Here is a 12,657-nt window from a genome sequence, read left to right as displayed (position 1 = left end):
TTTGTTACATAAATATCTACCCTGCTCCCTTACAAGTGAGAACACCTGTATACTCTTTACTTTTTCCCACAATTTAAAACTTTGCTGCCAAGACCCACGTGAACTTTCAATAAAAGCACATATAGATCTACCACATTCTTCTTTAACAATTGTATAATATGCCTTTGACAAGTCAAAGATATTTTAATGAAATAATTATAATGTTCTGTTACTCACCAGAATCAATAATATGGAAATAGAAATAAAATATCAATAATATTAATAAAACCAGTTCTGGAGAGTAAATTTATTCACCCAACTGGACACTATTGACTATTTATTTTGAGATACACATACCTTGCTCAAGACAAGGTATGTTTCCCAAAAAGGATTTTCTTTATAAAAGAAAACAGAAATGCTGGTAGTGACTCCTTCAATTTACTCATATTTTAACTTTTTTTTTTTTTACATTTCCTGAGTACATCGGAAGGAAATAAGCTTGGAGTCAAATATTGAAAATTTGGAGACTGTGTACACTAAAAAATAGTAGGACTCCACAGTAGATGGTTTGAAAAAAAAGTCTTAGAATATTTGTGTCATTATTTACAGAAAAGTAAGTAGTTTAAGACTCCCCTGGTTGTCTTAGTCCATTTGGGCAACTGTTAACAAAATACCATAGACTTAGTGCCATACAAACAACAGAAATTTATTTCTCATAGTTCTGGAGGCAAGTCCAAGAACAAAGGTAGATCTGGTATCTGGTGAGGGCCTGCTTTCTGGTTCCTACATGACCATCTTCTTGCTCTGTCCTCACATGCAGAAGGGGTGCAGGATCTCATTCAGGCCTCTTTTATAAGAGCATTAATCCCAAACATGAAGGCTCTGCTCTCATGACCTAATCACTTCCCAAAGGCTACACCTACCAACACCCTCACCTTCAGGGTCAGAATTTCAACATATGTATTTTAGGGGGACACAAACATTTAGTCCATAGCACTGGCTAGGAAGTCCAGACTTTGTATTTATTTTTAAATTTGGTTTGAAATTCAAGATTATTAAATCCCTTCTGTATTTTTTTGGAGCTAAATAATTTTAGCCCAATTGTGAAACTAAATTGCTCAACTAGGCAAATTTTAAAAAAGAGGTAATGTAAGTTGTCTGATCTCTTGTTCTAATGTGAAGGTAAGTAAAACAACTGGCTGAGTTAAGAAGGCAAAACAACAGATGACTTCAAGAAATGAGATACTCCTTTCAGATGCATTCTCCAGACACTTACATATCCCATACGTCATCTGCTCGCTATATCTCTCCAAGTCAAGCTGAATGCTTTTGTGAAAAAACTCCAATTTAGCTTTCAGTTGTTGTGATGCTGAGATTAAAGTGTTCTTCATTTTTGTTAGGTTAGCATTATATCTAAGAAGACTTAACCTAAACCATAACAACAACAACAAAAAAAGATATCGTCAGCATTCAGAAACATTGAAAAATAATTTAAAAACATAAAGTGCCACAAAGCCTAAGTTTCTATTATCAATCTATGAGAAATAGCTGATCTCAGAATCTGAATTGTAAAGACTTCCTGCTTTTAATATTCTGTGATAAACAATCTTTTTATACTAGGACCATGGGAACTATTACCCACAAGCTATTACAATAGAATGGTCTCAGACCATTAGTAAGATTTCTACAAGTTTAATCAGGACATTACACTTCAAATTGGCCCAATATGTTACTATTACATGAAATATTGATTAGTGAAAACCAGCAAGATTAATTCTTGAGTATATAATGTGCATTGCATTGTGCTTATAAACAACAGAATCCACTTACATTGCTGCTCTTTGTCCCTGAAAGAGCCTGCTGTAGTCTTCTTTTAGTCCAGACACATAGTGCACAGCTTCAGCCCATACTTTACGCAGCTGTATAATTGGAAGCTGTATTTTGCTGTCCCGTACTATATATAACAAGATGAAAAAAAGAGCAAGGGAGTTCATGACTTTTGATGATTTTAGAGTTGATTTATCATTCTCTGAGATTTACTGTCCACACAAACAGCATTCCCATAGATGCTAGAAACTGATGCTAAAAGAATCACTTGTTTCCATTTAATTCGGTTCAATATACATTTACAGAGCACCTGCAATACATTAAGCCTTGCTCCAGATACAAGGGGAAAAATAATGAATGACATAATCGCTATCCTCAGAGCTTGAGATTATTCCTATATCTGTCTTACTTGCTTGCTTTTCTGCAACCTGGAATACTCTTTTTCTCTCTGCTAATCCAAATTATTTCTTTCAAGATCTAAATCAAGTCCCATCTCTTCTGGGTCTTTCCTACCTCTGAATAATAAATTTCACATCCTGGACCACCAATCCAGCTTTAAGAATACACACAAGAACCAAGTGTGATGGCTCACACCTGTAATCCCAGCACTTTGGGAGGCCAAGGCAGGCAGATCCCTTGAGGTCAGGAGTTCAAGACCAGCCTGGCCAATAAAGTGAACACTCATCTTTACTAAAAATATAAAAATAAGCTGGTGTGGGTGATGTGTACCTACAGTCCCAGCTACTCAGGAGACTGAGGCAAGAGAATCGCTTGAACCTGGAAAGTGGATGTTAACAGTGAGCCGAGATTGCACCACTGCACTCCAGCCTAGGCAAGAGAGAGAGACTTTGTCTCATCGAAATGAAAAAGAAAATAAAAGACACAGGGTAAATGGCAGTTTAATAAAATATGCTTTCTTCAATGCCAGACTTTAAAAAATTATCTATTTATGATTTTATCTTATCCATTTTTTGGTAAAGGAATGCTACTTTTCTAAAACCATATGTTAATAAGTTCAATGAAATTCTACTTTAACATGAAATTCTCCAATATTGAAACAGATTCATACTGTAAGGCAGCAAGTATATTCTCTGTTGCTCTTTTCTAATAAAAACTTCAGAGAAAGCTTAGGCAAAACTTGCTACACTAGTGTTCCTACTGAGAAAGCACATCGTCTGAAGCAGACTTTAAAAAAATAAAGCTATACAAATGGAAAAGTATTTGCCTTCCTTAATAATTATTAATAGGCACCATCAACCTTTCTCCACCTGTGGCTTCCTACAAAACACCAAAAAAAAAAAAAAAGCAAACCCCGCCTCTACTAAAAATACAAAAGTATCTGGGTGTGGTGGCATGCACCTGTAACAAAACAAAACAAAACAAAACAAAAACAACTCATTGAAGGGGGCATGTAAGAGAAGTACAGGAGCCAACTAAAAGAGCTCCAAATGGCCAAAGCTAGAACAATTTGAGCAACAGAATAAGCTAGTATTGTATTGTAACATAAAGCACAAAAAAAAAATCCATTAGTTTATACTAATATAAAGACTGAAATTTATAAATGTTAAAGGGCAAATGTCCTATGCAGAAGAGTTCCAAATAATTTACAAAGATACTCCATCCTAAAGGAAGGAAACATAACTCCTCCCTTTTTTTTGAGACAGGGCTTCACTCTGTCACCCCAGCAGGAATGTAGTGGTGCAATCTCGGTTCACTTCTATCTTCTGTGACCCTTCTCTCAAAAACCCATTGTCTCAGTCTAATCATGAAGAAAAAAAAAAAAAAAAAAAAAAAAAAAAAGGACAGGCCCGGCATGGTGGCTCATGCCTGTAATCCCAGCACTTTGGGAAGCCAAGCCGGGCGGTTCACCTGAGGTCAGAAGTTTGAGACCAGCCTTGCCAACATGGTGAAACCCCGTCTCTACTAAAAATACAAAAAGTATCTGGGTGTGGTGGCACGGGCCTGTAATCCCAGCTACTTGGGAGACTGAGGCAGGAGAATCACTTGAACTCAGGAGGCGGAGGTTGTAGTGAGCCAAGATTGCACCACTGCACTCCAACCTGGCCAACAAGACCAAACTCTGTCTCAAAAAANAAAAAAAAAAAAAAAAAAAAAAAAAAAAAAAAAAAAAAAAAAAAAAAAAAATTCAGCAGAGGGACATCTTATAAGATAGTATTCCTCAGAATTGTCAAGGTCATCAAAAACAAGAACTACTTGAAGTCTGAGAAAATGTCACGGCAAAGAGGAGCCTCAAGAGACATGACAACTAAATGTAATGTGGTATCCTATATGAGATCTCAGAACAGGAAAAGGATATTAGGTAAATATGAAGGAAATGTGAATGAAATATGGGCTTCAATTAGTAATATATGGGTTTATTAAATGTAACAAATGCATCATACTAATGTAAAATTGTTTTTTTTACTTTTTAATGTTTTTTAATTTTTTTTTTTTTTTTGAGAAAAGGTCTCACTTTGTTGTCCAGGCTGAAGTGCAGTGGTGTGATACTGGCGCACTGCAACTTCCACCTTCCAGGTAAAACGTTCACAACAGGAGAAACTACATGCATGAGTAAGGGGAGTTATATGAGAACTCTGTAGTATCTGCCCAATTTTCTGGCAAATCTAAAACCATTCTTTAAAAAAAAAAAAAGCCCATTAGTAAAATAATAATAAAGTCTGGGGCAAGGAGAGTTGACTGAAAAGAAACATAAGGGAACTTTCTGAGGTGAAGAAAATGTTCTATATCATGACTATGGTATGGACTACAGAAGTATATATATTTGTCAAAAGTTATCAAACTGTATGATCTGTTTATTTCACTCTATGTAAACTGCCTCAATTTTTAAAAAAAGTTTAAAAGAAAACTAATAAAAAGGTTTTTAAAGAAAGTAAGATTATGTAGGCTGGGCATGGTGTCTCACCCCTGCAATCCCGGCACTTTGGGAGGCCGAGGAAGGCAGATCACAAGGTCAGGAGTTTGAGACCAGCCTGGCCAACATAGTGAAGCCCTGTCTCTACTAAAAATACAAAAAATTAGCCAGGCATGGTGGTGAGCGCCTGTAATCCCAGCTATTCTTGAACCCAGGAGGCGGAGGTTGCAGTGAACCAAGACTGCACCACTGCACTCCAGCTTAGGCAACAGTGTGAGACTCCGTCTCAAAAAAAAAAAAAAAAAAGTAAGATTACCTATATTTTAGCCCCTCTGTTCAATTTTGTTCTTGATTTTACAGTTTTGTGCTTTATTTTATTTAGGTAGACATACAGTGATGAGACACTTATAACTTGTTCAAAAGAAAAGAATAATTTTCACAGGATAAATTAAAACATTTGAACATCAAGCAGTATTCATAGGAAAAATGAAATAAATACCTGAACCTGCTTAGACAATGAAGAGACAGTTAAAAAGTAGATCTGGGATGGGCACAGTGGCTCACACCTGTAATTCCAGTGCTTTGGGAGGCTGAGGGGGTGCGGATCACAAGGTCAGGAGTTCGAGACAAGCCTGGCCAATATGGTGAAACCCTGTGTCTACTAATACTACAAAATTTAGCCAGGCACGGTGGCAGGTGCTTGCAACCTCAGCTACTCAGGAGGCTGAGGCAAGAGAATCGCTTGAATCTAGGTGGCAGAGTGCAGTGAGCTGAGACTATGCCACTGCACTTCAGTGTGGGCAACAGAGTGAGACTCCATCTCAAAAAAAAAAAAAGTAGGTTTAACTAATAGTGAAGTTTCATTCTCCTGTGAGAGCCCTATCCTCAAGAAAGTAAATCTTCTCCTAAATGAATAATTTGATGGAGATTTAGTATCTACATTTTCACCTCCCTAACTATATAAATCAATTTTTCAGAATTCTTATACAACTCCATATAGAAACTTCAAGTATGAGATACAGAACACAACTCCAAAATGACCATTTCTACTAATCACGCTGTGAGTCAAAGTTATATTAATTCAGGTTTAAAGCTCAGCTGCTAAATGGACTGGACTTACCAATATAATTTACACATTCAGATAAACTTCTGGAAGCAAATGGCCCTTCATATACAGTTTTACTTTTATCAAACAAATAAACCATATAGCTATCACAGCCTCTCTGAAAAAGAAACAAACAATTAAAATCCTCCTCAAGGATCTCTGAAAATCCTAGGTTCTCTAAATACTTATACATCAGATTTCCTACCTCGAAATGCAAATGAACAAAGTTAATGTGTATTAGCATACCTCTTACAGAAAACAGAGTCTAAACTTTTGATGAGGAAAAAGAGCCAAACTTTTGTATGGCCTAAAGTGAAAAACCATCACCCAAACCAAAAGAACAAATGCAAAAAGGTATATACACATACAGTGAAAATACTATTCAGTAATCAAAAGGAATGAAGTACTGGTACATGCTACAACATGCATGAACTTCAAAAATATAATTTCAAGTAAAACAAGTCAGACACAAGACTATATATAATTCCATTTATATGAAATGTTCAGAAAAGGCAAACTTGTAGAGATAGAAAATAGATCCTGGTTGCCTGGAGTAGGCAGAATGGAGATTAACAGTTAATGGACTGTTAATGGAAATGTTTTTAAGCTGATTTATGGTGGTGATAGCTGCACAATTTGGTAAAATGTACTTTAAAAAAATCACTGCAATTGAGCAAGTCAGTGACAAGTTAATAAAAAAGAAATAAAACTCACTATCTTGTACACCTTAAATGGGAACTAACATGATATTTAAAATATGCCTCAATAACACCATAAAAAGAAAAATAAGGAAAAAAGTCATGACCACAGTCATATTTTACCAGTCATTTATCCTCTGCAGGACCTATGAGACTGCTGGTCTCGCAGTAGTTTCAGAATACTGGACTTCAAATACAAAAAGAAATAAAAACTTTTTTTTTTTTTTTTTGAGACAGGGTCTTGCTCTGTCACCCAGGTTGGGCTGTAGTAGTGTGATCACGGCTCCTTGCAGCCTCAGCCTCCCTGGGCTCAAGTGATTCTCCCACCTCAGCCTCCCAAGTAGCTAGGACTACATGGGTGTGCCACCAAGCACAGCTAATTTTTGTAGTTTTTGTAGAAACAGGGCTTCACATGTTGCTCAGGCAGGTCTCAAACTCTTGAACTCAAGCAATCCACCCACCTTGGCTTCCCAAAGTGCTGGGATTATAGGCATGTGCCACCACACCAAGCCAAGAAGGCATATTAAGTGGGAGTGTGGCAGGCCAGGTCTCACTAACGTAGGCTTCCATAACAACTGTTTCAGCTCTGACTGAGTAGTGAAGTTAAATATTAAAAGCTGAAAGAGCAGTGGGCGTGGTGCCTCAAGTTTGTAATCTCAGCACTTCGGGAGGCAGAGGCAGGCAGATCGCCTGAAGTCAGAAGTTTGAGATGAGCCTGGTCAACATGGTGAAACTCCTATCTCTACTGAAAATACAAAAAATTAGTTGAGTGTTGTGGCAGGTACCTGTAATCCCAGCTACTTGGGAGGCTGAGGCAGGGAGAATCGCTTGAACCCGGGAAGCAGAAATTGCAGTGAGCTGAGATTGTGCCATCACACTCCAGCCTGAGCAACAGAGCGAGATTCCATCTCCAAAAAAAAATGCTGAAAGAGCCAGTGCCCTTACACAAAGGCTTGAATGTAACCAAAGCCACCAAGAGTTCTGCCCAGGCTTTCCTGGGCCTAAAAGCAAAATAACAAAGGAATTTTTAATGGGACCTGTTTAAGATTAAACAAGTTTCACTGGGGGGCTGAAGAAACTCCCCAGGGCTCCACAAACAAGTTTACTGGGGGTCTGAAGGAACTCCTCAAACCTCTGTGATTTAGCAGGAGACAAGACAAGGGTAATCAGCCCAGCACTTGGACCCATTTAGAGTAAGTAAATTTACGGAGGCTCCAGAAGATCTTCAAGATTCAGACCTTAGTTACAGATTAAAAGAAGTTAATCACTTATGTCTTCTGATAAATGCACACTTACATGTAGACATATAGCTTAGAATGTATATAGGCTCTGGAAAAACTTTGTAATTTTGAGTTGGTCTGGCAATAATTTCCAGGCCTTCTCCCAGTAACTGGTTACAGAAATAAAAACTCCCATCTCTCCCAGTTCATCTACATCTCATTATTGGGCCGCAAAAGCAAACAACCTGACCCTCAGTTTGGTCTGGGAACAAGAGCAGAAAACTGGCACCAAAGAAAAAATATTGCAAAATTCAAAACAACAAATGTTTCATTTCTATCCTGTTCACCTTGCAAAGCAATGCTGAGTCGGGAGTAGGACAAAGCCAAAACAAAATGTGCCCCCTTAAGGAATTCCGAGTATGCCCAAAAACTGCAGGGCATGCAATCCCTCTAGATTTCTTACGCTGCAGGTAGATTATAATTAATTCTCTTACAACTCCATCTAGAACACATTGAGAGGCTGGTTTCCGAGGATCCAGAGAAATTCCTGTCTCTGAAAGAAGCTCTTGAGAACCAGTATTTATTCCAGTTTCACGCTCAATACGAGACTGTAGCGAATGAAGACTTTCATCAGGTGGTAACAGAAAAGAAATTATCTTTGCAGAAGTCATATTTAGGATGTGTACTATCTGTATAAATAAGAAAAAAGATAAATTTATTGATCATTTGCTACATAAAAGATTCACTGCCAGATACTAAAAGGGGACTGTGAGCAAACGGCATTACTTCTACACTAAACAAGGCTCACTCATTCTCCAAAGTGAGATCTCCTTCTGTAAATTATAAAATGACATTCTGAAAACTGAACAATTTCCTTTTCTACAATAAATGTTCCAACAATAAAATTTCAAAGTTATAGGGATGCACAAAATTAGGAAATAAAAATCACAATTTGAAAGAACAACACTTACTTATTTTGAAAAAACATTATCATAGACCTAAAAGAAAACATTCCAATTCATAAAGTGCCTAACAGAAAATAATCACGGGTAAACCACTTTCACATAACATCCCCACTAATTAGATCTTTTAATCTCCATTTTAGCAGAGAAAGAAACCAGAGTTCTAAGTTAAATAACTTGTTAGGGATTACACAGCTGATAGAGCTTGGATCTGAACTCTTTTTGTGTCTGACTACTTCATGCTACCTTAAAAAAATCATCTGATGAAAGAACTAGGTCTCTCTTTAAACATGAAAAAGCATGATTATGCGTGGTCAGTTGCCTTTTTATAAGGCAACTTAATCCCAGAGCAGCAACCTGCCTAAGGGCCCAAAGTCCAGTAAGAACAGTTTTATCACTCTCACCTAACATCCAGTTAAAAGTAACCTCATACAGGCCAAGTGACTGTGAGGCTGAGTCAGGTGGGGCTCTGCCCAGGTAAGCACAGACAGCCACAGAGTTGGACGTCAGTCTTTTGAAAATAACATGACTTTAAATTCTCTTCCTTCCAGTGTCCTTAGAAAAGTCATACAAGGCCAGGCTCAGTGGCTCACACCTGTAATCCCAGCACTTTGGGAGGCCGAGGCGGGTGGATCACCTGAGGTTGGGAGTACAAGACCAGCCTGACAAACATGTATCTCCTAAAATTACAAAATTAGGTGGGCGTGGTGGCGTGTGCCTGTAATCCTAGATACTCAGGAGGTTGAGGCAGGAGAATCGCTTGAACCAGGGAGGCGGGGGTTGCAGTGAGCCGAGTTCGCGCCATCACACGCCAGCCTAGGAAACTCCATCTCGGGGAAAAAAAAAAAATATCCTGGCTGGGCCTGGTGGCCCATGCATTTAATCCCAACACTTTGGGAGGCTGAGGTGGGTGGATCACGAGGTCAGAGGTCAAGATCAGCCTGGCCAAGATGGTTAAACCCCGTCTCTGCTAAAAACAGGAATATTTGCTGGGTGTGGTGGCGGCTGCCTGTAATCCCAACTACTTGGGAGGCTGAGGCAAAGAACTGCTTAAACCCTGGAAGCGGAGGTTGCAATGAGCCAAGATTGTGCCACTGCCCACTCCAGCCTGGGCTACAGAGCAAGACTGTCTCAAAAAAAAAAAAAAAAAAAAAAAAAAAAAAAAAAAAAAAAAAAAAAAAAAAACAAAAAAAAAAAAAAAAAAAAAAAAAAAAAGAAAAGCCATACAAAATTAATGTCTACATTTCTCCAAGCCTTACACTAACTAGTATACGCAAATGATTAAAATCCTCTCTGCTGAAAATCCTTACTACAAAGGGAAAGCATTAATCCAAGGTCACCATTCTCTTTTTTCCCTTTACAACACAAATTTGAATTGATGTTTTCAAACACGCAAAACTATAGACAACAGTGTGAGCCCCCTCTGAACCCTGTGAATGCCTCGTCTAATTTCAACCATCATTTACATAGAGCCCATCTTCTTTCATCTGTTATAACCCCCTCTCCTGATTTACTATTATATCTTTGAAATATTTTGTGACTGTTTCATTTTGACATATAAAAATTTTATATATTTGAGGTATACAACTGGCTATTTTGATATACATTATGAAATTATCACATTTCAGCTAATTAATATATCTTTCACCTCTTCATAGTTGTCATTTTTGTACCTTTTCTTTTGCTGCCATAATTTTTGGACCTTTTGATCATCATCTCTAGATATACCCCCACCTCCCTGCAGCCCCTGGCAACTATGATCCTACTGTCTGCTTCTATAAGTTTAACTATTATAGATTCCACATGTAAGTGAGATCATGCAGTATCTCTTTTTCTGTGTCTTGCTTATTTTACTTAGCATGTCCTCCAGGTTCATCCACATTGCCCTAAATCGCAGAATTTCCTTCTTTTTCTTAAGGTTAAATACTATTCCACTGTGTATATATACCACCTTTTCCCTTTCCATTCATATGTCAAAGGACATTTAGGCCGTTTCCATATCTTGACTATTGTGAATAATGCTGCAATGAACATGGGAGTGCAAGTATCTCTTCACAATCCTACTTTAAAATCCTTTGGATATACACCCAGATGTGAGATTGCTGAATCTTACAGTTCTACTTTTTTTTTTTTTTTTTGAGACAGAGTCTTGCTCTGTCACCCAGGCTGGTGTGCAGTGGTGCGATCTCAGCTGCAACCTCCAACTCCTGGGTTCAAGCAATTCTCCTGCATCAGCCTACCAAGTAGCTGGGGTTGCAGATGTGTACCACCATGCCCAGCTAATTTTTGTAATTTTAGTTGAGACAGGGTTTCCACATGTTGCCCAGGCTGGTCTTGAACTCCTGGCGTCATGTGACCTGCCTGCCTCAGCTTCCCAAAGTGCTGCGATTACAGGCGTGAGCCGCCGCAGCCAGCCAGTAGTTCTGTTTGTAATTTTGAGGGACCTTTATACTGTTTACCACAATAGCTATAATAATTTACATTCCCACCAAGAGTGTACAAAGGATTCCTTTTCTCCCACATCCTCACTAACACTTATCTTTTTTCTTTGTGATAACAGCCATCCTAACAGGTTGGGGGTGATATATTAATGTGGTTTTTATTTGCATTTCCCTGATGCTAAGAGTTGTTGAGCACCTTTTCATATGTTTGTTGCCCACCTGAATTTCTTCTTTTGAGAAGTGTCTATTTTAGGTCCTTTGCACATTTTTAATTGGGTTATTTACATTTTTCGTATTGAGTTGCACGAGTTCCTTATAAATTTAAGATATTAATTTCTTATTGGATATATAGTGTGCAAATATCTTTTCCCAATCCATGGGTTGCTTTTTCATTTTGTTGATTTGTTTCCTTTACTGTACACTTTTTAGTTTGAAGGCCCACTATTATTTCCACTTAGAAATCCTAACACAGATGCCCAAATAAGTGATGCTACGGATACTAAACTGAGGCAGGGCATGGTGGCTCACACCTATAATCCCAGAACTTTGGGATTACAAGGCGGGCGGATCACTTAAAGTCAGGAGTTCGAGACCAGTCTGGCTACCATGGTGAAACCCGCTCTCTACTGAAAATACAAAAATTATCTGGGCTACAAAAACACCTTTAATTCCTGCTACTCGGAAGGCTGAAGCAGGAGAACTGCCTGAACCCGGGAGACTAAGGCTGCAGTGAGCCAAGATCATACCACTGCACTCCAGGCATCAGAGTGAGACTCTCTCTCACAAAAGAAAGAGGGGGCTGTGTGCAGTGGCTCATGCCTGTAATCACAGCACTTTGGGAGGCCAAGGTGGGTAGATCATGAGGTCAAGAGATCAAGACCATCCTGGCCAACATGGTGAAACCTCATTTCTACTAAAAACACAAAAATTAGCCAGGCATGTTGGCGGATGACTGTAGTCCCAGCTACTCAGGAGGCTGAGGCAGGAGAATCACTTGAACCCTGGAGGCAGAGGTTGCAATGAGCCAAGATTGTGCCACTGCACTCCAGCCTGGCGACAGAGCAAGACTCTATCTCAAAAAAAAGAAAAAAAAAAGAGGATACCGAACATTCCAAACACAAAGAAATGATATTTGCAATGATGGATATGCCAATTACCTGATCTGATCACTATGCAGTATATGTACTGAAACATCACTATTAACCCCATGAATATGTACAATTATTTTTTAATTTAAAAAATTAGGCTGAGCATGGTGGCTCACGCCTGTAATCCCAGCACTGTGAGGAGCCAAGACAGATGGATTGCTTGAGGACAGGAGTTTGAGACCATCCTGGCCAACATGGCAAAACCCCATCTCTACAAAAAATACAAAAAAATTAGCCAGGCATGGTGGCACACACCTGTAATCCCAACTACTTGGGAGGCTTAGGTATGAGAGAATCACTTGAGCCTGGAAGGTGAAGCTTGTAGTAAGCCAAGATTGTGCCACAGTACTCCACCCTGGATGACAGAACAAGACTCTATCTCAAAAAAAAAAAAAAAAAAAAAAA

General features: G+C 38.6%; 1 protein-coding gene across 3 annotated transcripts in view; it reads right to left on the bottom strand.

Annotated features, from left to right (window-relative positions):
• Positions 1–12,657, bottom strand: part of CHUK (component of inhibitor of nuclear factor kappa B kinase complex) — a 41,291-nt gene that overhangs the window by 11,310 nt on the left and 17,324 nt on the right. For all 3 annotated transcript variants that reach the window (XR_005200790.1, XM_017531269.2, XM_017531270.2), the window contains exons 10-13: positions 8,196–8,390; positions 5,799–5,901; positions 1,810–1,933; positions 1,256–1,407 (exon numbers count right to left, since the gene is read on the bottom strand). Coding sequence is in view for 2 of the 3 variants with exons in the window: in XM_017531269.2 (XP_017386758.1) it covers positions 1,256–1,407; positions 1,810–1,933; positions 5,799–5,901; positions 8,196–8,390 (574 nt within the window). In the remaining variant the exon portion in view is untranslated. The remainder of the gene's footprint in view (positions 1–1,255; positions 1,408–1,809; positions 1,934–5,798; positions 5,902–8,195; positions 8,391–12,657) is intronic.

Source organism: Cebus imitator, unplaced genomic scaffold (genome assembly GCF_001604975.1).
Source record: "Cebus imitator isolate Cc_AM_T3 unplaced genomic scaffold, Cebus_imitator-1.0 Scaffold71, whole genome shotgun sequence".
Lineage (NCBI taxonomy): Eukaryota > Metazoa > Chordata > Mammalia > Primates > Cebidae > Cebus > Cebus imitator.
The sequence above is the reverse complement of the archived record's forward strand: the minus strand, read 5'-3'. Positions and strand labels throughout refer to the sequence as shown.